Source organism: Corvus kubaryi, unplaced genomic scaffold (assembly GCF_017639235.1).
Source record: "Corvus kubaryi isolate FWS band 111438036 unplaced genomic scaffold, C.kubaryi_AGA036_p1.0 37142, whole genome shotgun sequence".
Classification (NCBI taxonomy): Eukaryota; Metazoa; Chordata; class Aves; order Passeriformes; family Corvidae; genus Corvus; species Corvus kubaryi.
Window position 1 is genome coordinate 332,434 of NW_024581036.1, and position 24,697 is coordinate 357,130.

General features: G+C 46.1%; 2 protein-coding genes across 50 annotated transcripts in view; one reads left to right on the forward strand and one right to left on the reverse strand.

Annotated features, from left to right (window-relative positions):
- MAP2 (microtubule associated protein 2) overlaps positions 1-24,697 on the reverse strand; it is a 245,487-nt gene that overhangs the window by 98,453 nt on the left and 122,337 nt on the right. For 43 of the 49 annotated variants that reach the window (XM_042021393.1, XM_042021398.1, XM_042021397.1 and 40 more), the window contains one exon: positions 4,496-4,555. The exons of 3 other annotated variants lie outside the window; for them this stretch is intronic. Coding sequence is in view for 6 of the 46 variants with exons in the window: in XM_042021411.1 (XP_041877345.1) it covers positions 4,496-4,555 (60 nt within the window). In the remaining 40 variants the exon portion in view is untranslated. Of the gene's footprint in view, positions 1-4,495; positions 4,556-12,216; positions 12,305-24,697 lie in introns of those variants that run through there. 3 more of the 49 variants (XM_042021416.1, XM_042021401.1, XM_042021402.1) reach the window with 3 other exon arrangements.
- LOC121661335 lies at positions 13,696-15,921 on the forward strand. The gene is made up of 2 exons (XM_042021450.1): positions 13,696-14,494; positions 14,540-15,921. Exon 2 carries the CDS (start codon positions 14,885-14,887, stop codon positions 15,824-15,826), a length of 942 nt encoding a protein of 313 aa, XP_041877384.1. The 5' UTR covers positions 13,696-14,494; positions 14,540-14,884; the 3' UTR covers positions 15,827-15,921.

Consider the following 24,697-nt stretch of genomic DNA (forward strand, 5'->3'; position numbering starts at 1 on the left):
TAAGTACTGTACAGAAATGGAAAAGTTCTGTATTGGGGTTGGCTGCTGATCCTGACAAAGGCATCAAGCATAAGATGCAACACACAGGACACTCCTGTTTTTCTTCCTTACCAATCTCTTCCTTGAAATTAAACTCTGTGCCTCATCACAACAGAGAGGAAAGGAAGGATGACATTTTCTTCTTCCTCTCCCCTCCTGGTCTCTCTGGCCTACCTCTTGCATCCAAAGAGTTAGGAAGAGGCTTACTGAAAAGCAGCAGCAAGTCAGGTAACCTCTGTCTGTCAATTTCTGCCTGAATTGCTTTGCTTCTTGGCTGTAAACAAGTTTTAAACATCTACTAGTGACTCAGTCTGCTACATAGGAATATTACTAACACCACCACTGTCATCATGATAATTTGATAGTGACAGAGGACATTCTGTTTCCTTCCCACTGCTTAACAATCACATCTGAATCCTTTCAAAATGTAGCAAATCCTACCTTTGATAGTTCACAAATACAAGTAACAGAATGTTCAAAACAGCTTGTGTTCAAAACAGGTGTTTTCAAATGAATGAAGGTGCAGATAATGGCTATTAAGACAATCAGAAGAAAGGAGGAAAGCTGATTACAAAATTCATGACAGCCCTCCTTTTGAAGGAGGAAAGAGGTAGATGGATGCTAAGTGATAAACACAAAGGAGGGAATGGCTAGTTTGGTACAAGGACCTTTTGTAAGTTTTACCTGGAAGCTAAAAGTTTCTTGCAAGTCAGACTGTAGGACAGCCTACTCATTGGTAGGAGCCTATTTTTAAGAGGAAAGGTGATGAAGGAGGAATGACTGTGACAGTAAGTGTGCCAAGAGCCTCCTTCAGCCCCATGTCAGAACCACCCAGGTAGGGATGCCTCATTGCAGCCCTCCCAATGCCAAGCAGGAGGCACTCAAGCCAACTGCACGGGAAAAGAGAAGACAATGCCAATAATACCACTAAGCTCTGCCTTGCACTCTGCCCACTTGCAAACTTTCCATAGTGCTATGAGAATCACTGCAGAAAAAAACCAATCAAAAGTAAGCAAAATGAAAAAAGAACATCTACAGAAATTTTGACTCTTCAGAAATCAAGCCAACATTTCGTCTGCAGCTACTACAAGAAACCCTTCTAGTGAGTATCAATTCATATCCCTTTTCTAAGAACTGTTCTAATCATTCCTCACTGACATCTTCCTGTATAATGTTAACTTTCAGTCATGGATGAGGGAAATTTCTAACCCTAAAATACAAGCTGTGGTGTACTTATGCTCTGTACAAAATTCATCTAAGATGAGCCTGTATCCAAAGAGGTTCCAGCCTAATCGAACAATATATCAATACACAAATGTTCTCCCTGAGTACACGGCATGCTCACCTTGACCTCCTACTGCCCTCAAGGCTCTGTTTCAGATGGCTGCTGCCAAGCTGCAACCCCATCTACATGCCTCTCCTCCTGAGCATTAGTAGGTTCACAGTAGAAAAAGAAGTTCAAACAATGCTTATACTCAAAAGGCTACTCAAAATTACCTGTAACCTCAATGTGACAGCCTTTGGAGGGTGTTAAGAGCTCCCCTCTCCTGCTTAGAAACAGCCCCAGATGAGCAAATGGTCCTGGTACCTTCCTGTTTTGAGGTCCTTTAAGAAAGACAGCTCACACAGAGAAAAGCTCGTGTCAGGAGATGCTGAGTTTGTTCACAGTGCACAGGGAATCACAGGGCCCAGTGACCAGCATGAAGAGTCACTGCAGCTGCCCCAGAAGCATCAGAAGCAAAACCACAGTATCAGAGAATGCTGCAACTCTTCCAAAGCTAAATCATCAGCTTCAAATGCTGCAAACAGGCTGTACTGACATCCCAGCTCAGAGAACATGACCTTTATCACCCATTCCTGAGGCCCTCTGTGCCACCTTCCTGGTTCTGTTACTCCTCCTCCCCATCCAGCAGTCCAGCCTTGGGGGATGCTCTTACACAAGGGGCAACATACCTCCTTTTCCTGAGCCCCCACCTCCTTTATCACAACATTCCTTGTCACACACCTCTGGTACATTATTTCCACTGCTAGTTCTCACTGTTACTTTTAGTCACCCAGAGACAAAGGACAGGAGAGACAGTAATGCTCACAAGATCTTATACCTGTATTTTATCTCCTAATCACTGATGTAGCAATCCTGCAAAGAAAACGCTAGTGCTGATGTATGACTGTTTCTCTCTCTTTTCATTTCAGACTTGCCAACTTCTTAAACTGTCTGTGGCATCTCAGCAGCATCAAGAGGCTATTGAGCACTCCATGGATATACTCTTTATTTCAAGAGCAGTAATTTAGGTCTGTCAGTTAAGGGTGGGATCTGCAAAGACAATTTAATCTTTGCACAGCAGACAACTGAGAACTTACTTTATCGCTAGTGGAATATTATCAATAGTGAAACGGCAACTGCAATAAAACTGCCTGTTACTTTAAGTCTTACAGGCTAATTTAATTCTTCATTTAGTACTCGCACTGCTGCAAGGGTATTCTGAGGCCATGGGAAAATTCCTGAAGCATGCAGGATCACTGCTTATGGTGCCCCTCCTGCCTGGCAGGAGCTTGCAGGGTGCTGGACATGCTGGCTGCCTCCGGGAGCAAATGGGAGCCTGATGGGAGCAAAGGCCAGGGCTGTGGCACCCCTGCCCTTCCACAGTCTGAGGCCCAGAAAGGCGAATGGCTCCTTCCCAAACCACTGGGCTGCCTGTGCCATGCTTTCCAAGAGGAGGAGTAGCACTGAAATTCTGTGAAACAACAAGAGGCAGCTTAACCCTCAGGCACACCATATGTCTCAGAGACAGGAGAGGCTGGCACATACACACTTTATGTGCCTCCACAGCTCATGTCTGGCCTGTGCTGCCATGGCTTGTGAGACAGAAAAGCTCACATATGGAAAGTCAACTGCCTTGTACTTGTGTGTCTGCTTTTTACAGCCTACAAATGCAGAGAGACAAATCTGATTCTCTATTTCAATTTCCTTCAAATTCATAAATCCAGGAGACACTGCACACAGAAGTAAATTAGGGGATGGTTGGGAAATGAATAGATTTATGGGTTTATAATAGCTCAAGTCCAAAACCAGCCTTGTACCCAATACAAACACACACAAGTGCATTATATGCATGTCCATACAAATCTGAGAGCATACACTATTACCTTTTTTCATCCAGTAGTATCAGCTTGCCTTCCCTTAAACCTGTGCTTGATCCTTCCATTTTTTTACTGTTAAGTATCCTGGTAGCCTCAGAAGCATTGCACTGACTGCCAGGATATTCTAAGAGAATATGGGAGATTGACTTTGATCACTGTTCAAGCATGATCTCACAAAAGAAATGTGTCCTAAACGGCCATAATCCAGCACCTTCCTTTTTATTAGTGACAAGGCAGAGTAGGTACTTTTACTAGCTGAATAAAACTTCCATGCTCATGTATATGCTCATGCTACTCTTCAAAGGATGCAGAGTCTGAACCTCCTCCAGCTTGTTGGGCTGAGAGGACACCCAGGGAAGGGGACCACCATCCTGTTATGCCTTACATGAGCTTCTACAGGCATCTCCTGCACAGGCATCTGTGCTCACTGAAACCCTTGTTTTGCTTGTGTTGCAAGGCCAGAGCAAACACACCACTTCCCCCCAAAATAATGGCAGCATTTCCCCCTGCTCTGCTCAAGTTATACCTGCAGAAGCTTAGGTACTTTGCCACCTTGCTCACACTGCATTTCTTCCTTATGCTTCAGATGTAGTTTTTCAATCAAACTCTGCTCCCATTTGCTGGAGTTCAGTATTCTGTCTTTAGCATTTTAAACTCATGCTTGTGAGAACAGCAACTATGTTTGCTTGAAAATCAAACTGAAATGAATACATGTGCATACAGATATACTGACAAAACATGTATCTGCTCATCTACATGACAGAGGCACCACAGGTTCTCTCTAACACTTTTTATTCTTCTGGGACAGGAGTCTCCTGAATGTTTTCTCTTTCCCAAAGAGGAGAAAAAGTGTATTTCTTTGATCCAACCCAATCATTTTTGTTTCTGGAGACCTGGAAGCATTGTACCTGCCAAATCATTCTCATCTTTTCTGTGGTACGACTCAGTGCAGCGGCAGGACATGACAAACCAGAGCAGCATGCAGGAGCACTGTCACCTCTCTCAGATGCTCTGCCTTTTTATCACCACCATCTCAGGCCCTTTCCACCCAGGGCTGTAAGCAGGTTCTTGCTAAGCCAAAAACAAGACAGCTGCTTTGACAATGGATACTGTGGCTCCCATCAGATGCAGGAGGCTTTTCAAAAAAAAAACCACTTAAAATACTCCTATTTTTTAAAAATAGGAGTATTGCAAAACCAGGAAGTAGCCCCAGAAAAATTAAGTTTTCCAGGAGCTACAGAAGTTTCGTCAAGTCTTCTTAGTTTGTTGAAGCAGCCTCCTTGTTAAACCATGCTAATGAGTTAAAAGGTCATACCTGAGTAAGCAGGTGATAGGATGCTGTGTCTGGTTGTTGAACAAGGGAAACGCTCTGTTCCTATAAAGAAATAGAAAAATATGTTCACTATTTAGTCTCTATGCAGCAAATTTAGCATAAACTCAACACTGTAAGGACTATAAAATGTCCTTACATCTTATGTGTACACTTCTGTCCGAGCCTTTTTCTCTCAGCTTTATTTCCCAAGTCCCATTAATTCAGATTCCCTGCTATGTCCAGTCTGCTTTGGGACCACCAAGGAGCTGCTTATTCCCTAGGCCAGCCCTGAAAAAAGCTGGCACTGGCTCCAAAAACCTGTCCATCAGGGAAGCAGGGAAGGCAGATGGAGCACAGCACAATTCCAGCCAGACTCCCTCCACTGGGAGACCCGTCAGAGCTGCTATATGCAGAGTCTCTACTGCAGGGAAATCCCAAGCAGGAACGAGGAAAGTGGTTGCTACGATACACAGAAAGTAATGGAAGAAGAGCAAGAGTCCCTCACTGACTTCCCATATGACACTTAAAAACAGCTCAAGATACCAAGGCAGGGAACTACTACAATTTCTGCTTTAAATTGTTTTTCTTGCCTAAGTTGTACCAGAGGGTCTTAAGTTTACCTGGGATAAGTAGCAAAGGTTACCACAGATATTACTGCCCTTTTTGTAACCCTCTTTAATCGTAGAGAAATGCCTGGGCAGTAAATGTAGTTAGTTTGCTGAAATAGCTTCCGCATGCCTCACCGTACATCCTCTCTCCTTTCTCTAAGTCTTTGACCAGAGCACACTGGGGAAAACATTACAGGTGCAAGCAGCAGACAGACACCCAAGTGGCTTCAATCTGGGCAAAACGGGTCTCTTGCCACAGGTCCTTGAGTATCCCCCAAGTATTATGGGGCCAGCTAGTACTATCATCTATATTTAAGGCTGCAGCTTCACATGGCCAAGACACTTGTAACTTTTCTGACTATAGTTGTTCAGAAATTAATTCCCTGTATAGGGTATCTGACTCAAGTTAATGCTTTTGTTTGGGAGTTCACTGTTTTAAAGCTTCAGCAAGAAAAAGGCAGGCATTCCCAGGAACTAGAGACGTAACTAAACCAAATTAAAAAGAAGGATAATATTAAGGTAATGAAAAAAAGTAAGATGTAAATATGAAATCAGAGAGAATCGTAATGCATACTCACAAAGGCAACTAACCTTAAGCTAGAGAGCAGTTCAGGTTTTTTTTATTTCCTGGACTGTCATCCTCTCTCACTTAATTAGTCACCTTGTCTGTACCAGATCACTGGCATGGGATTGTGCTAACTACAGCTTTCCACGAGTTTGCCCAGTTAGCATCCAACAAGAATAGAAAGATTTCACTGCCCTGAAGGGAAAAGGTTTCAGATGGTTCTGACAGCAAATAAATGAAAAGTGACTATTCCACCTTACTGCAGAGGCTGTCAGCAGAGTGCACCATTCCCTTAATAATAATAATAAATAATTAGTTACAGTAAATGACATATGTGGAAATGAGGCTCCAGCCAGCACCAACTCTACCAACCCACAGGACAAAGATCAATGTTAAAATAAGCTAATTAAATTTTCTCTGGCTCAGCAGGAAGATCAATGTTCTCAACAGCCAAAGGTTCAGCATGCAGCATCCCAACTACCCTCTGATGTGTCACCACTGCAACATAAGGCCACATAGTCAGAACCAGAGGAGGTGGAACACCCCTCTTGCGAGGGGCAAGTGCACGAGAGAGAGGCATTCAATAGGGACATTAATAGAAGGATGGAGACACCTACTACTTGCATGGCACTTTTACCAAAAACAAACTTGGCTTTGCACTTTTCTTATTTATCCTACCACCATTAAACAAGTGTCCCAGTAGTCTGAACTGAAACCTTGATCAGCTCTCTGCTAAAGGTCCACTGCAATAAATGTATGTTTAAGCCACCAGCAGAATACCAAAAATACCAGACAATCAAAATACAGATGCCAGAAGTGGGCAGCGTTTTTGCTGTCCCACAAATTTGCTGGAGACAGGCTGTTACCAGCATTTCCACCTCTTGCTGACAGGGAAGAAAATGAGATGATTCAAAGGTTCTTCCGCTAGAGAACAGAAGAGACACCCACCCACACCAAGATGCCCACAGCTTCACATTCAGGGCGCTTAAACAAAAAGCATTTAAGTGCCTGGTCAGAATGTGGCACCACATATATTAATGGGGTTTTCCACTTCCTGTAAGTGTCTTCTAATAGTCACAGTGCTAACAGAATGTGTTAGGAAGGGTTTCTTTATGTTTGTATTTCTCCCAAACCCCCTTGCTTGAGAGAGAAATCCAGAAGAAACTGTCCCAATAAGGAAGTACTCAAAACTGGCAGTGTCTTTAGAAAAGCTTTGTGCTCTGATGAAGGGACGTGCTGGCTTGTTGACGCCCCAGAGCCAGGACAGCAGGGGACAGCACTTTGGCTGCTCCAAGCGACACCTTCCAGAAGTGAAAGGGCACAAAACAGACAAGCGGTTTTTTCACTCCTAATGGGAAGCTGTGATTAATACTGTCAATCTTGGATATGGAAACCTATGTCAGGATATGCAAGCTTATCACAATGAAGAAAACTTGAAGTCTTGTCCACAAATGCAGCCTGGTAAGTGCATTCAGCACACTTTCTTTCACTGAAGTACATCAGACAGATTCTCTGTTGATGCAAACTAACAAAGGGCTGGACAGCTCTAGGGTGGATGCACTGTGACCTAGCATCAAACAGTCAAGGAAACCTGTTCATTCTGGCTCTGCCATTTGCCTGTGGATTGAGCATACTACTTCCCCTGCTGTATCCATTAGGGATTGCCTTTCCTTTTTTTTGGTAAATACCTTGACTTCTACCTACAAAAACTGATAGCAAAAACCCAGTGTGCATATACATACACATCCACAACAGAGAACTGAGGTTCTATTTTATGCACAAGGTATTTGTATCTGTTCTTCAGTAATGCGCACTTACTCCTACTTCTTCTCTTATAGAACTCTCAAAACCAAGAGGATTGATAAGTTCGTACATTGTACTAATTTAAAAAAATATATCTGTCTTTTTCAGGATCTTCTTTACTCTCTCATTTGAGGCTTTGTGTGTGTTCAAACACTTCTGTATGACCTAACCAACAACACACCTGTTCTGAAGAGTCATCTGTAATGAAAATTGTAAGGACTAAGTGCATTCTTTTCTGAAGCTGTTCCACTTGTTCTCCTGAGAAAGGAGCTGTGCTGTTATCCTGAGGGGTCAGCCCATCCACGTGAGGCCCTGACTCTGCCTTGCAGACATCTATTTGCTTCACCAAGCTGCTTGCAGAAATGCACATTTAAGGTTACAAACTCTTCAGTCTGGGAGCTTGCCTTTTGCTATATATACCTCAAGAGCAACATACATGCTATGATAAAAGCCTAAATTGCCACAAATTACTTTTCAGCATTTAGTGCTTTGCCCAACAATGCTGCAAATGGATCCAATCCATTAGCACCAAGCCTTTCCCCATAGCTTCTTTCTTTTACACTACGCTCTCCTCCTCCGTACTTTTCATGTACCCCATGCTTTCCCCTTGGCAGCAGAGGCTTAAAATAACAGACATTTTTCAAAGGGATCCAGAAAACATATTCTGGTTATCTGCAGGGCACAATTCACTACACATTTATTATTATTCAATTTCCAAACTGCTAGGGAATGAAGGTCAACTATATCGGAACTTCAGCTAGGGTTGATGCAGAGAGCAAATGTCTTTAAACCACTGCAGCTAAAGGAGGCAAACCAGAGGCCAGGTTGTGGTGCTGTAAATTACTGACCATCAGCAGAAGTCAGCAGCTTACCACGGCTGCAGATGTGGCCCTGAAATTCAGAAAGGACTGCAGTAGATGCTGCCTCAACTTGGGAATCAAGACTCCAGAGCCACACTGACTGAGGAAAAACCTGTACCAAGATTTTCACCACCAGTTTGAGTTAGTTTTGGGCAGCACATAACTCAGTACTTCTCTCACTCCTGGAACATGTCTGCCTCTGAAAGCCGGCTTAGCAGTACGGACATGTTCCCTTTTGACCAAGCTGATTTAGAAGAGGTTTTAATGATGCAAAAACAAGTGATGCTGATGGTACCATCACAAATTTATTTATTCCAAAAACTATTATACTTCATGTGCGTTAAAATGACTGGATTACTCCCAACACTTCTTAACTCCCATTGCTTGTCTGGTGACTCGCTTTCACTAAAAAATCCACACCAAATCTGTCAATAGGTTAAAAGCAATTTTTAAAACCCTGCAAGCTGAGAAAGGTCTATTCATGGGGAAAAGCATCTTGGGGTTGCTACTGCCAGTGTGAGCGGCTCACAGTCATGAAGGCAGAGGAGACAATGTCTGACTTGGTTATGACTGTGAGGAAGAGATGGGGAAGATGAAAAGCTGTCTCAGCATCCCAGAATCTTGGCTAAGTGCGGCCTGAAATACACAGCAGACAGGAGACACTGTTCAATCATTAATGAAAATCAAGGATAGCAGTGTCAGCACATTTGGCTTGAGAAACAGTTTCCTGATCCTCTTGATGCAGAAGTAACTTGGCTACATTAGTGGCTGCCACTAAGGATTAAAGAATGGAAACAGAGAAGGACAAGGAAAGCAAAGGATAAAATGAACATATCAACATTTTCACAGCTTGTATTCAGCAGCCCAACTAGGACCCCATGGTTTGTTTCAGGAACCTCAGAGACAGAGACAACTGCTACATTTGATGGAAAAATGTGATGTCTGGATTTTACAAATGGTGTTTCTAATAGTTTATATGATTTTGTAACTAGCAGGGAAGGAAATCGTTCTGATAACAGTTACCACTGAGGCATTTTGTTGTGTTTACTGGCACAGACCTATCATTAACACTCCACTTCTCTTAACCACAACTTACATCCCTTGTAGTTACTCACTGAAGATAGGTCTGGGGGCTGTTTTCCTGGTCTTGTCATGTTGAATTTTAATACATATTGCTTGAAAGATATACCACCTGCTATTTTATATCGATAATTTATTGTATAATGAGTTCCTATAAATTCTTATGATAGCTTAAGAGACTTGCAAGATGGATTGCTGGCCTATTTTTTTTCTCAGTTTCTCAGGAGAGCAGAGAGAGTCGCTGAGTTCCTCTTGTTACCCACACTTCAGCCACAGTTCAGACCATCTCCCTCCACTGAAGAATCTTACCTCCAGAAGAAAGGCTGTCATAAGACTCACTGCTAATGAAGATGCTGGCATAGCAATGTACTACAGTCCTTGCATTTGCTTTAGGAGGCCCCAGCTATTTCCAACACCCATGAAATGGTTGTATGGGCACAAGCTGTATCTTCACATGCCGGATAGGAAAAGCTCACTAGAGACTCTGGACAGGGACTGTCTAATAGTCATTTAGTGAAACAGAAACCACCAACCCTACAAGCTGGTATCCAAGAGAAAATATTTATTTAAGATCTGGGACTGAGAAATCTTCCAACTGTTAGGTACATGCCATCCTCACCTCAATATCACACATGTAGAAGACATACTTCATATGTTTCTATACTGTGGTGTAGCACCACCAGCTCCCATTGGAAACTGAAGACTTTTCCATTTGGGACACTACTTTACATTCCCCTTACCTCTCAGAGCCAAGACATTGAAAGAAGGAAGTTATTAAAATTTCTTTTTTTTTCAGTGAACAGCAGAAAAAAGATTAACCTATTTCAGAATACAGGTATTGTACTATATGCATCTTATTAAACTGCATTTAATTTGTCTTTGGACTAACAGCACTTTCTAAAACAAGCCCTAACCCTGAGTAAGCTCATGGATGCAAATCCAAGAGTGTGTGTTGACATCAGATTGTTCCCAAGCAGATCTCTCACAGCAAATAAAGCCAGGATGTGCCAAGATTGCAAAGGGCTTTCAGTCATGAGTGACAGACACAATCAACACAGAAAATCAGTCATTGCCTTTCGTCTCCTTATAAATGCCTTGACACCAAGCTGCTGCAAACCAACAAGTGTAAGAATCTTTCCCTCAGTCATCACAGTGATTCAGAGGGAGGAAAAAGGGAGGGAGGAGAGGAGGGAAGAAGAGGGCCTGACGAACTGGGATGGTGTTAGGACAAAGCGCCACAACGAGACTGACAGCTAGCCAGAGCCACTTCAGCTTTGCTAAGCATAGATTTCAGGATGCTGCACATCTGGACAAGCCTGGCATGAGTACACACCACAGACTGGCCTCAGGTCTCTGATGCCCCACTCCAGGGACACACTTCAACTCAGCAGCAGTGAGGGCATTTTCTCAGCTGCTGCTGTTCAGCCCTATCCTTCTGGAGCCTATTGACATTCGCCACAGAAGGAAAGCAGCATATGCTGATCCATGCTAAGCTCATTGTTGCTTTGGCTTCCAGGCTCTCCCGTCCAAAATTAAAGGTGGGTTTCCTTTCCCTACAGCATCCAGGACCGTAACAGAGCTATAGCCCACGCATGGTGTGGAGGTGAACATACAAGGTAGATGAAACAACCACCTTCCAAAGGACAACACACGAGGCTTTCGCATTACTGATGGGGCAGGGGGGATGTCTTCTGCTACTAAGAAATTAAGGACATATGAGCATACAAGACAGGGTTAGAAAGCAAGAACTGCTGGATTGGTTTGGGTCCATCGTCTCACTTGAGGATTCTTTTCTCCAGAAGAAACGCTGTCATAAGACTCACTGCTAATGAAGATGCTGGCATAGCAATGTACTACAGTATTTTAGGAGGTCCCAGCTATTTCAGACATCCATGAAATGGTTGTATGGGCACACCAGTTCTGTTTATCCTGAAGATTTTCCTGTGATATACTAGGCAGACAGAAAATTTCCTCAGTACATCCTATACCCAAGAGTCAACTTGGTATATCAGAGGTGTGATGGAAATACAAAATAAGACACAATAAAATGTATCGCTTTTTTTGCCTTGGGGTGAGTTTATTTTTCTTATCATCCATGTGATATTATACAATTCAAGGGTGCCAATAAAATTCCAGATGATTCTCTTGAAAAAGTAAAAATCCCCTTTGACAGGATTGTAGACTGAGAGATTTTCTGCGGGTAACAAAGCAGGTTACTGTCCGAGACAGGATCAAAACCAAGGTCTCTCAGCTCCTGCATCTAATGATAAGGTTGAACATACACTCCCAGCATAGCCATGATGTAACAATGGTGCGTAGCTCTATAATCCTGTAGTAACCAAGTGCAGCCTTTTCCCAGTGTGCCAGTTAAAACAATGGCAAGAGAATAGCAATGGTTCAGGATGAACAGCTGCTCTGGCACTGCAGGGGGAAGCCATGTTAGCCTATGGTCAGTCCACGGGTTTCTGTAATCAGCTGGCTCTATGTCATCTCTAATTTCAAGTGCACTGAAGTTACCTTTGAGAAGTCGAGAGCAAGCTGTGCAGTACCCTGGAAACTAGCTTAAGCTGTGTTTTTTTTCACTGATATGGATGTCTTTGAGATTAGAAGGCCCAAAGCACCATAAGGAAGGGACACAGAAGACATTTGCTACAACACATCCTCGAAGGCACAGCTCCAGTATTGTGGCTTATGTGCCACCAGACACATCCAAGATAAATACAAATGGTATAAAAACATTGCCTGAAGACCTCCACCTGGGAGAAAACATGACAGAGAATGCAGCACAATTTAGGCAGTGTTCCCCACCTTTTAAAAAAAATTTTTGTACCATACTTTGGATTTCTGCTTCTTCCTTCTCCCCAGTTTAAAGCATTCCAGCCAAGCAGTAGTGTTGCGGTACTGATCCCATCCCATGGCACATTCTGGAAGTTTTACTGGCACTGTTTTGGAAAGAACCACATCGGTTTGCTCAGGATCATACTGAGAAGCCCATTTCACACACATTCCCGTAATACATGCACTTCCTATACACAATACAACTGCTGAGCAAAATCTCCCAGAGGCTTTAAACCTGTTATCTCTTAAGTCACCTCTAAACCACTTATCTCCATTAGCAATCTGGAATGCACAAATTACCTGTCACAGAGTAAAGGGGAATTAAGTATAGCAGAGTCTTTCAGTAGTTGAAAACAGGAAGCTTTTTGCTTGCTTTGCTGGGGATTTTCCAGACATCCCCTGCTGTCATTTCCTCCAGGCCTGCCTGAAGGTCTGCACCTTGAGAGTCCCTGGAAATGCCCACCACCACTCACAGCACATCCAAGCTAAATCTGAAATAGAGCATGTTGGGGTTTTAGTTTAGTTTTAGTTTCTTTCCTGTTAAAGGAATTTTCTCCCATATGCATGTTGCTAGGGGACAAATAGCTATACTTAAGAAAGACAAAAAAGGGGGTGGGGCGGGCCTGGCTACTCCTTTGTTTACACCTGGGTGTGGGGTCAGTTCACTCTCAGCGTCTGGAGAGAGAAGCTGCAGAGAAAGGAGCTGCGGGTTCTTCTTTTTTTTTCGGCCGTTTTTCTTTCTGCTGGAAACAACGCCGGGATCCCAAAAGCCGCTTTCCCTGCCCTGCTGGAGGCCGGGCTGTGGCCGCCCTGCCCCGCTGCTGCTTCGAGCTTTCGCTGCGCTGTAGCCGTGCTCGCCCTGCCTGCCTGGGCCTCCGGGGGGTTCCCCTTTTGGATACATCTCGTCTGCCACCTGGGATTTGTGTTTGTGCCTGCCGTTCCAGCCTGCCGCTCCAGCCTGCCGCTCCAGCCTGCCATTCCAGCCTGCTGGTCCCGAGAGTCCGGGATCGGCTGCCCAGGGGTTTGTGAAGCCTTTGTTCCATCCCTTCCCGGGATCCCAGGGCACTGGTGCCGCAGGTTTCCCGAGCTCGCTCCGGTGCGCCCCCTGCAGCCGCGGGGGAACCATCGCACCTGCCCTGCTCACCGGGAGCCGCCAGCGCCCCTGCCGGCTGCGAGCGGAACTGCACCCGAGGGGAAAGGGCCTGACAGCCGAGAAGGCTGGGACTGGGTTTGTGTTTGCTGTTACTGCCATAGTTGTTGTTGTTTTGTTTGACTGGTTATATACATATATATATATATATATATATATACATATATATATATATATATATACACACATATATATATATATATATGTATGTATAGTAAAGAACTGTTATTCCTATTTCCCACATCTTTGCCTAAAGGCCCTTGATTTCAAAATATAATAACTCAGAGGGAAAAGGGGTTATATCTGCCACTTCAAGGGAGGCTTCTGCCTTCCTTAGCAGACACCTGTCTTTCAAAACTGAGACAGATCTTGGCTCCCAATGTGGGGCCTGAGGGCATTAAGAGAGAGAGGTGAAAAAGGAATAACAGTTCCTGGATAACTTAATTTTGTGTGCTAGATATAGGAACCTTGTTAGGCAGCACTATGTGGTCTAGTTTACCCTGGTTCGAGTGGCATGTGGCCGTAGCTATATTCTTCCCCTTTGCAGCTCCTTACTTGAATATGGGTCCTCTGACTAAGGCTACCATTGCTGTTATCCAGCTTGCATTATGGGTCGAGAAGGTGAGGAATTCATGGGTTTTTAACTTCCTCCGGAATGTGGGCACATGGATAAACGGCTATCACACACTGAGTACATGTTTTTGGGGTTATGTTAACAATGGTACCTTCTGTGAGGAAATGACACCAGGGGAAGTTTTCCCCCAACCCCTCAACCAGTTCTTTCGAGCCACCCCATCAATTTTTGAAGGGTTTAAATTCCCTCTGAATACTAACCATCTGCTGCTGGTAGGCCTACTCTATTTAGCACTCAAGGATAAGTTGAGATTGGCTTGGATATCTACCCAGACACCAGCCCCAGAGACTAGAGATCCTACTCCAGAGCCTGATCCTGCCCCAGAACCTGACACGGCCCCAGACACTAGAGATCCCGCCCCACAGACTGATACCGCCCAACAGTCCACCTTAGAAATGGACTAACCAAACTGGGTGGGGGTACTGGCAAAAGGAATGCAGGAGATGTGCCAGGAGATGGGCCAGGTGCGCCAGGGGATATGCCAGGAGATGTGCCAGGAGATGGGCCAGGTGTGCAAGGAGGTGTGCCAGGAGATGGGCCAGGTGCGCAAGGAGATATGCCAATTGCTAAGGGAATACACCTCCTCAGCTAGTGAAAAACCCTCTCCCTGCCCCAAAGAGGGTGAGTCCGATGGTGCAGCAGTGGAACCCATGGATGTTACAACCATCCAGGCTTCAGCTGAACCACAAGGACAAGCACAGCCAGCAGCAGTCGCCCCTGTGCAAAGGAGGAAGTGGAAGACCAAATCAGTATGACCAGTTAATGATGATGGGCAACCAGGGCCCTCACAACCAGCAGGAGAGCCAGAGCCAGAAATCATCACTGAGTCCCTGTCGTACGACAGTCTCTGTGCTATGCGAAACGACATTGTGCGACGGGGGCGTGAGCCTTATACCACCTGGCTGCTTCGGGTTTGGGACCTTATGGGCACAAGTGTGCAACTGGATAGTGGTGAGGCAAGGTATCTGGGATCGTTGACCCAGGACCCAGGTGTGGACCAGATATTTGTGAGGGAGCCAGGGCCCCTTTCTCTCTGGGAGCAGCTCTTAATGAGTGTGAGAGAAAGGTTCATTCACAAAGAAAGAATGCAGGAGTATCATCATAGAATACAGTGGAAGACACTCGAGGAAGGGATCCAACAGCTAAGAGAGGTGGCAATATTAGAGGTACTCTTTGGGAGGGATGGACAGCATGATAATGACCCCGATAAGGTCAGGTGCACAGGACAGATGATGTGGAACCTGGCAAGGCTAGGGCCATCACAATACACCACCTTCATTGCAACGATTGATGCTGACAATACCCGAGAAATAGTGGGCTCTGTTGCCAACAAGCTCAGGAATTATGACAGCATGATCAATGGCCCGCTGAAAGCTCATGTCTCTGCTGTGGTCCAGGACCTCAAAGAGGAGATGAAAGAAATGAAAGAGGAGATGAGGGAGGAGATGAGGAAGGTCAGTGTGGCACCAGTGCGAGTCACAGGCCTCCAAGTCAGAGCCCGTCGTCCCCCCGCTAGAGAGAGAGGGTACACCCCACAAGCTGAGCTGTGGTTTTTCCTGTGTGAGCATGGGGAAGACATGAGAAGGTGGGATGAGAAACCCACTTCTGTCCTGGCAGCGCGGGTGCGTGAACTCAAGGAGGGAGGCACTAACCGAGGGGGTTCCGCTAAGGTGAAAGTAGCCTCAGCCTCCCGTGACCGAGCTGCCAGGTATTACAGAAGGGAAGATGATATGTCGGATCCCCTTGAAGGGACCTCGAGCATGTACGCCCAGGGAAAGAATGATAACCAGGGCTAGAGGGGCCCTGCCTCTAGCCAGGAAGAGGCACGGGAGAACCGGGTTTTCTGGACGGTGTGGATTCGATGGCCTGGCACATCAGAGCCACAAAAGTATGATGCATTGGTTGATACTGGGGCACAGTGTACTTTAATGCTATCGGGACATGTGGGGGCAGAACCTGTATCCATCGCTGGGGTGACTGGGGGATCACAGCAGTTGACCCCTTTGGAAGCTGAGGTGAGCCTGACTGGGAAGGAGTGGCAAAAGCATCCGACTGTGACCGGCCCAGAGGCCCTGTGTATTCTGGGCATAGACTTCCTCCGGAATGGCTATTACAAAGACCCAAAAGGACTCAGGTGGGCATTTGGGATTGCTGCTGTGGAGGCAGAGGGCATTAGGCAATTGAACACCCTGCCTGGACTATCAGAGAATCCTTCTGCAGTTGGGCTCCTGAAAGTGGAAGAGCAACGAGTGCCAATTGCCACCTCGACAGTGCACCGCCGGCAGTATCGGACAAATCGAGATGCTGTGATCCCCATCCACAAGATGATCCGCGAGCTGGAGAGCCAAGGGGTGGTCAGTAAGACCCACTCACCCTTCAACAGCCCCATCTGGCCTGTGCGCAAGTCTGACGGGGAATGGAGATTGACTGTGGACTATCGTGCCCTGAATGAAGTGACTCCACCGCTGAGCGCTGCCGTGCCGGACATGTTGGAGCTCCAGTACGAGCTGGAGTCGAAAGCAGTGAAGTGGTACACCACTATTGACATTGCCAATGCCTTCTCCATTCCTCTGGCAGCAGAGTGCAGGCCTCAGTTTGCCTTTACCTGGAGGGGCGTGCAGTACACCTGGAACCAACTGCCCCAGGGGTGGAAGCACAATCCCTCCATCTGCCATGAACTGATCCAGGCTGCACTGGAAAAGGGTGAGGCTCCAGAACATCTGCAGTACATTGATGACATCATTGTGTGGGGGAACACCGCAAACGAAGTGTTTGAGAAAGGAGAGAGAATAATTCAAATTCTCCTGCAAGCTGGTTTTGCCATCAAGAAGAGCAAAGTCAAGGGACCTGCCCGAGAGATCCAGTTCCTGGGAGTAAAGTGGCAAGATGGACGACGTCAGATTCCCACTGAGGTCATCAATAAGATCACAGCAATGTCTCCACCGACCAACAAGAAGGAAACACAAGCTTTCCTAGGCGCCATAGGTTTCTGGAGGATGCACATTCCCGAGTACAGCCAGATCATGAGTCCTCTCTACCTGGTTACCCGAAAGAAGAACGATTTCCACTGGGGCCCTGAACGGCAGCAAGCCTTCGCCCAGATCAAGCAGGAAATCGCTCACGCCGTAGCCCTTGGCCCAGTCAGGACAGGACCAGAGGTGAAGAATGTGCTCTACTCTGCAGCCGGGAACAATGGTCTGTCCTGGAGCCTCTGGCAGAAGGTGCCTGGTGAGACTCAGGGCCGACCACTGGGATTCTGGAGCCGAAGCTACAGAGGATCTGAAGCCAACTACACTCCCACAGAGAAAGAGATCTTGGCAGCTTATGAAGGAGTCCAAGCTGCCTCAGAAGTAATCGGCACAGAGGCACAACTCCTCCTGGCACCCCGACTACCGGTGCTGGGGTGGATGTTCAAAGCAAAGGTTCCCTCCACGCATCACACCACCAACGCTACTTGGAGCAAATGGATTGCCCTCATCACGCAGCGCGCCCAAACTGGAAACCCAAGTCGCCCTGGGATCTTGGAAATAATTACGAACTGGCCGGAAGGTGAGACTTTTGGGTTATCTTCTGAAGAAGAAGAGGAGCAGGTGACACGTGCCGAAGAAGCCCCACCATATAACGAGCTACCAGAGAGTGAAAGACAATACACCCTCTTCACTGATGGTTCCTGCTGAATTGTAGGTGCTAGCCGGAAATGGAAAGCCGCTGTATGGAGCCCCACATGACAAGTTGCACAGGCTACTGAAGGAGAAGGTGGATCGAGCCAATTTGCTGAACTCAAAGCTGTCCAATTAGCTCTGGACATAGCTGAAAGAGAGAAGTGGCCAAAGCTCTACCTCTACACTGATTCATGGATGGTAGCCAATGCTCTGTGGGGTTGGCTGGAAAGGTGGAATAAGGCAAACTGGCAGCGCAGAGGAAAACCAATCTGGGCTGCTGAGGAGTGGAAAGACATTGCCACTCAGGTAGAGGAGCTATCCGTGAAGGTCCGTCATGTAGATGCTCACATCCCCAAGAGCCAGGCTAATGAAGAACATCGTAACAACAAAGAGGTAGATCAGGCTGCGAAAATAGAGGTGTCCCAGATAGACTTGGATTGGCAACATAAAGGAGAGCTGTTCCTAGCTCAATGGGCCCATGATGCCTCAGGTCATCAGGGCAGAGATGCCACCTATAAGTGGGCACAAGATCGAGGGGTGGATCTAACCATGGACAGTATCTCCCAGGTTATCCATGATTGTGAGACATGCGCTGCGATCAAGCAGGCCAAGCGGGTGAAGCCCCTGCGGTATGGTGGGCGATGGTCCAAATACAAGTATGGGGAGGCCTGGCAGATTGATTACATCACACTGCCTCAAACCCGCCAAGGCAAGCGCTATGTGCTCACAATGGTAGAAGCCACCACTGGATGGCTGGAGACCTATCCTGTGCCTCATGCTACTGCCTGGAACACCATCCTGGGCCTGGAAAAGCAAGTCCTTTGGAGGCATGGCACCCCTGAGAGAATCGAGTCTGACAATGGGACTCATTTCAAGAACAGCCTCTAGCCTGGGCTAGAGAACATGGCATTGAGTGGGTGTACCACATCCCTTACCATGCACCAGCAGCTGGGAAGGTTGAGCGGTGTAATGGACTGCTTAAAACCACCTTGAAGGCACTGGGTGGGGGGACTTTCAAAAACTGGGAGGTGCATTTAGCAAGAGCCACCTGGTTAGTTAACACTCGAGGCTCCACCAGCTGAGCAGGCCCTGCCCAATCCGAACCCCTACAAACAACAGACAGGGATAAGGTTCCAGTGGTGCACATGAGAGGTATGCTTGGAAAAACTGTTTGGGTAAAGTCTGCCTTGAGCAAAGACAAACCCATCCGTGGGGTCGTTTTTGCTCAGGGACCAGGTTGCACCTGGTGGGTGATGCAAAAGGATGGAGAGACCCGATGCTTACCTCAAGGGGACCTTGTTTTAGGGTGAACTACCCATGGCTCGGTACTTGTATCAGTATCAGCATGTATATTTGTATATAATTTGGGTGATGCATGGATTTATATGGTTAAAAAAGTTAAGTTTCATGTAACATGTTAGTATGGGAAAAAATTCGGGGTGGATAATGTTGGGGTTTTAGTTTAGTTTTAGTTTTTCCTGTGGAAGGAATTTTCTCCCACATGCATGTTGCTAGGGGACAAATAGCTGTACTTAAGAAAGACAAAAAGGGGGGTGGGGCGGGCCTGGCTACTCCTTTGTTTACACCTGGGTGTGGGGTCAGTTCACTCTCAGCGTCTGGAGAGAGAAGCTGCAGAGAAAGGAGCTGCGGGTTCTTCTTTTTTTTTTCGGCCATTTTTCTTTCTGCTGGAAACAACGCCGGGATCCCAAAAGCCGCTTTCCCTGCCCTGCTGGAGGCCGGGCTGTGGCCGCCCTGCCCCGCTGCTGCTTCGAGCTTTCAACTGCGTTGTAGCCGTGCTCACCCTGCCTGCCTGGACTTCCGGGGGGTTCCCCTTTTGGATACATCTCGTCTGCCACCTGGGATTTGTGTTTGTGCCTGCCGTTCCAGCCTGCTGTTCTAGCCTGCCGCTCCAGCCTGCCGTCCCAGCCTGCTGTTCCCAAGAGCCCGGGATCGGCTGCCCAGCGGTTTGTGAAGCCTTTGTTCCATCCCTCCCGGGATCCCGAGGCACCAGAGCCGCGTGCTCCCCGAGCTCGCTCCGGAGCGCCCCCTGCAGCCGCGGGGGAACCATCGCACCTGCCCTGCTCACCGGGAGCCGCCAGCGCCCCTGCCGGCTGCGAGCGGAACTGCACCCGAGGGGAAAGGGCCTGACAGCCGAGAAGGCTGGCACTGGGTTTGTGTTTGCTGTTACTGCCATAGTTGTTGTTGTTTTGTTTGACTGGTTATATATATATATATATATATATATGTATGTATAGTAAAGAACTGTTATTCCTATTTCCCACATCTTTGCCTAAAGGCCCTTGATTTCAAAATATAATAACTCAGAGGGAAAAGGGGTTATATCTGCCACTTCAAGGGAGGCTTCTGCCTTCCTTAGCAAACACCTGTCTTTCAAAACCGAGACAGAGCATCACTTGATTTTCTGCTTGGCCAAAGTCACTGCTCACAAAAGTGACCAGTCCCTCCCAGGCCAGGGACTGCTGAAACAACTACACCTGCCATATAATTCCTTTCAGTATGCATCCTGCTTTGCGGAAAAACTAGTAACCTGCTGATGACTTATAGAAATTAGCAATGTGCTATGCCAGAGACAATATGATACCAGAATCAGCCAGGAAGAGGCTATTCCCCTGTAAAACAGGACTCACCAGTAGTCACATTATCACCCCCAGAACCCAGGATGGCTGGGACCAGCACATCCATATCCAGCCTTGCCCCCTTCAGTATTTTCCCTTCATTCCACATGTCTTCTCTCTTGTCCTTGCTCAACTCTTAAGAGCAGCAAACTCAAGTGACCTTTGCCTATCATCAGGCATTTGGTAAGAAATACCTAATTCATTTAAAGGTGCTTACGGAACATGGGTCCCACAAATGCCACAGTCATGTCAGCCACAGAGGTGTGCCAGTAGGAAAATTGTCCAAATAGTCTACAGCGTGATAGCTCCCCAGTCCTTAAGAGCCTCAGTCTCTGGATTCTCTAAAAAAATCCCCAAGCTCTGACTTCTGTATCTAATAAGGAAATGAGGAAAATACTGACAAAGCCTCTTCTCCTGCCGTCCCAGTTACATGAAAGCCCTTGTCTATTTGCAGTAGTGTACAGGTGGGTTCTGCTGATAAATATTCAGGCACAGATATCTTACTATATGCAGGTAACACATTTTTAAACAGAATGTTTGGATTGGGCAGAGGGATGCCATAAAAGAGAATTTCAAGCTGGGGTAGAGGGTCCAAAACATACTGTGGCTCCCTGAGAGGCTGTAAAGGGCAGGCTCAAATCTTCTCTCCAAAACAGATGTGTAAAGAATTTCTAGTCACAAAGTTCACACCATTATATTCAGCAAGTATGTCACCCTTCATTTATGCAATTCATAAAGAGTCTGGAGCCCAGTTCACAGCAGAAACGTTCAACCTCCATTCTCCTGGGACCCCATGAACATGCATTGCCCTGCTCATCCTGCATAAGCTCCTCAGGATGCATTCCCACACAACCTCCTGCCAATGACTGACACCCTCAGCCAAGGCTCAGTGCTCACCAGCACCAACATTTGATGTCTAGAACACATGGGCACATAGGGCCAGCCTCACGGCTTACAGCAGCCACCACAATTCTCAGCTGGGTTTGGGATTCATGGGCACTTGCAAGTGCATCCTGTCATTAATCCATTCTGCCTGGCTGCTTTACAAGAAATCCTACTTTATTTTCATGGCTCTTTCGACACAGGATGCAGGCAGCAGGGCTGGAACAAAACAATGTGGCAATAAATACAGCTAAAGACACAAGTCTTCCTGTAACCACTTGACTATTAACTTTTTTCCTACTATCGCATTTTTTATTAATTACATTATTCTTTTGCTTCTAAAAAAACATGGACTGGCATTGTCCACATGCTGGGTACATGGATGGCTACTGGAGTGGTCCCCTCACACTATGGGCACCCTCTCAGCTCCAGCAGCAGTAGAATCCCAGGCTGATTCCGTATCCCATGCTGTGAGCCAATGAGCCTTGCTGAAACATGAAGGATTTCAGCTGGGATCAGGGGCCAGGCAAAGCAGTCATGCTGCTTTTGAAACACGAGTTAGTGTTTCCTTACTGGGCTGCACTAAACCAGGAAGGAATCCCCTGGGCAGAACAGTGCTGTACTGCACTGACCATCGATGCCCAGAGCTGACAGAGATCACCTTGCCAGGTCCTACACGGTTTCTGAATGTTTTCTCAATCCAAACTCAAGATACCAAAAACCCCTAAGTATTTCAGACTAGGTCAAATGAAATGTTTCAGTTACATTTTACTTGGTTTTTACTTCAAGTTTTCCTTCAGGAATTTGAGCTATTTCAAACTGAATGAATTTTTTCTTCCATTTTCAGAATGCCTAAAAAATGCATTTTAAAATCAGAAAAAGGGAAGGAATTTCCAGAAATAGGATAGTTTTTGAAACTAATCTTTTCCCAAAAAAACAGTTATCATGTTACAAATAGATATTTTTTTTCTGTTTAAATTAGTGTTTGAGTAGATAGACTCCATTAAGTTCAACTTCCTACTTCAGTAGCAACTCCAAACCTAATTCTGGGAAACAAGACCTTTCTTACTTTCTCCAGAGACGAGACAAAATAAACTGACTAGCTTTCATCTGGGAGAAGAGTTTCCTGTGAGGACTCTCCCCAGTAATGTATATATTCAAAACACTTGTTTATTTGAAAATGATGTAGTTCCCGGGAAACCAAATGTTCTATATTTAATAGCTTAAGCTGTAACTCATGAAAGCCCAATTCAGCATAGTGTATGTTATTAAGAAATAGGGCTAGCTGAGGTCAAGTTGAGGCCAGAGTGCCCATAAAGAATACACACTTTTGTCTCCTTATTGAAGTTTAGGGTTTTAGTAAAAATAGGAGTGTTTTCCTTTCAGAGCACTCATTTCAGATAGCTTTGTTTACTTTATTAAAATACCCCACAATTTTCGCAAATTTTAAAATAACTACAAGCTGCCAGAAGTGGAAAACCACTATATTGTGGGTTCAGGAGGAACTGTTGTGCTTTTTTCCCCCACACACTTAAAAAATAATACTAACTCGTAACTACTTTTGTTATAAGCCAGAAGCTATGTGAAGAATCCTGCAGCAGCTTGAGGGCCTAAACATCCTGTAGAAATCAGTCCTACCTCCTCTTTTACAGCCAAGTACTCAGTTCAGTTGAGCCTGTGACAGCTGAGCCTGGAACTGCAGAGGAAATGTCACCCTTCACTGCTTCACCAGGCTCCAGTGGGCAATTCTGGGTGAAATCTGAGCTTCCCAGCCACTGCAGGTAACACACATCAGACAAAGCAGGAATCACCACTGCCTGTTACTGCCCACCATCTCACCAGTAACCTCACAGGGCACTCAGCTTTTAGATTTGCAGATGTAGAGGCAACTTTTTGCAAATTGCAAAGGCTTTGAGCATTAGGTGACATTCAGTTAATGTGAAAGGTCTTCGTTCCAGCAGGAAGTTTGAGATGGGCCAGTGAGCACTGATCTGTTGAGGTTTCACCATTTTCAGGGTGAGGCCCTGCACCTCCCCACAGGCTTTGCCCGCAGCCATCCCAGGGCAGGTGGGTGTCTATGCCATGGGGATTCAGCAAGGCCTGCCTCAGATCCTGTTTGATACTGACAATTCCCAACACAGGACTAATAAACAGCTGATAACATTGTGACATAAGACTAGGGCAGGATGGAGCAGTGAAATAAAAACCGGAGGAAGTTGAAAGAGTCCTAGTGCATTCTTAAATCCCCATTGTAATATCCCCTTTCCTATGAAAATCCTGGTGACTGGAAAAAATCAGACAAACTCACCAGGAACGCTAACAGCCAGCACTGCAGGAGGCACAGATTATATAGCCAGCCAAAATGCGCACAGTTCCTCGTCCTCATTTTCTATCACCCTTTCTCTGATGTAAAGGGCACAACAATTCTGGAATTGAAAGTAAAACCTTTACTTCCGGCATCATGTTATTCATTGCTGTCCACTGTTGGCAATGAAAAACACAATAAGGAGAATCTCAACTTCTGCACTAATGCATTTGCTGACAAAATTTACGCTTTCTATTTCGAGGCTATTACAATTTATAACCCCATTCTATACCTCAAAAATTATTTCCATAAGTGTAAAGACATAATAGATCTCCTTAAAAGAAGAGGATGATCACACTGCTTAACATGATGCTGGAAGTAAAGGTTTTACTTTCAATTCCAGAACTGTTGTGCCCTTTACATCACGTGCAGGAGGATGTGACAACACTTGCAGGGATTGATCCTGGACGAGCACCTGTCAGGCAATGAGCTCTGCTGAGGGCAAACTTCTGTGCTAGAGAAACATAAGCAAGGGTGTGTAATGCATCAAAATCTCCTCAGCCAAGAGGAACAGCAAACTTCCATGGCTGCTGTGCAAAGGCAGAAAGCTCCACACACACCCAGAGCTCAATGAGGCAGCTTTTCCTGTACATATGAAAGGTACCACCAGAGTCCAGCAACAAATTAGCCAGACAGTGGCTGCCAGATACTACAGCCATGGATTCCCTCTGTTGAGAGCACAGAGACATACAGTGTTGGAGAATCACTGCTGGAGTCTGTTCACACAGCCTTGTGCAGACTGAGCTCAGGCTGAGCCCCATCTCACTTATGGGGTCAGTCCTGTGGTGCACCTTATGGAGTCAAACCAGCTCACGTGTTTCCAGCTGTCTTTTGGTACCTCAGGACCAGGGACTTAGGGGCCTGAACTCTGAGAAAAAGGTTTTGCTTTCAACCACAGGGCTGAAAGACTTCAATTTTTCAGCAAACCGCCTTTGAGTTCTGTATCCCACAGCTGTATCAGCTCTAAAATATTGGAGCAAGTCCAGAGGACGGACACCAAGTTGATTAGAGGGCTGGAGCACCTCTCCTGTGAGGAAAGGCTGAAAGAATTGGGATTGTTCAGTCTCGAAAAGAGAAGGCTTTGGGGTGAACTAAGTGCAGCCTTCCAGAATCTGAAGGCAG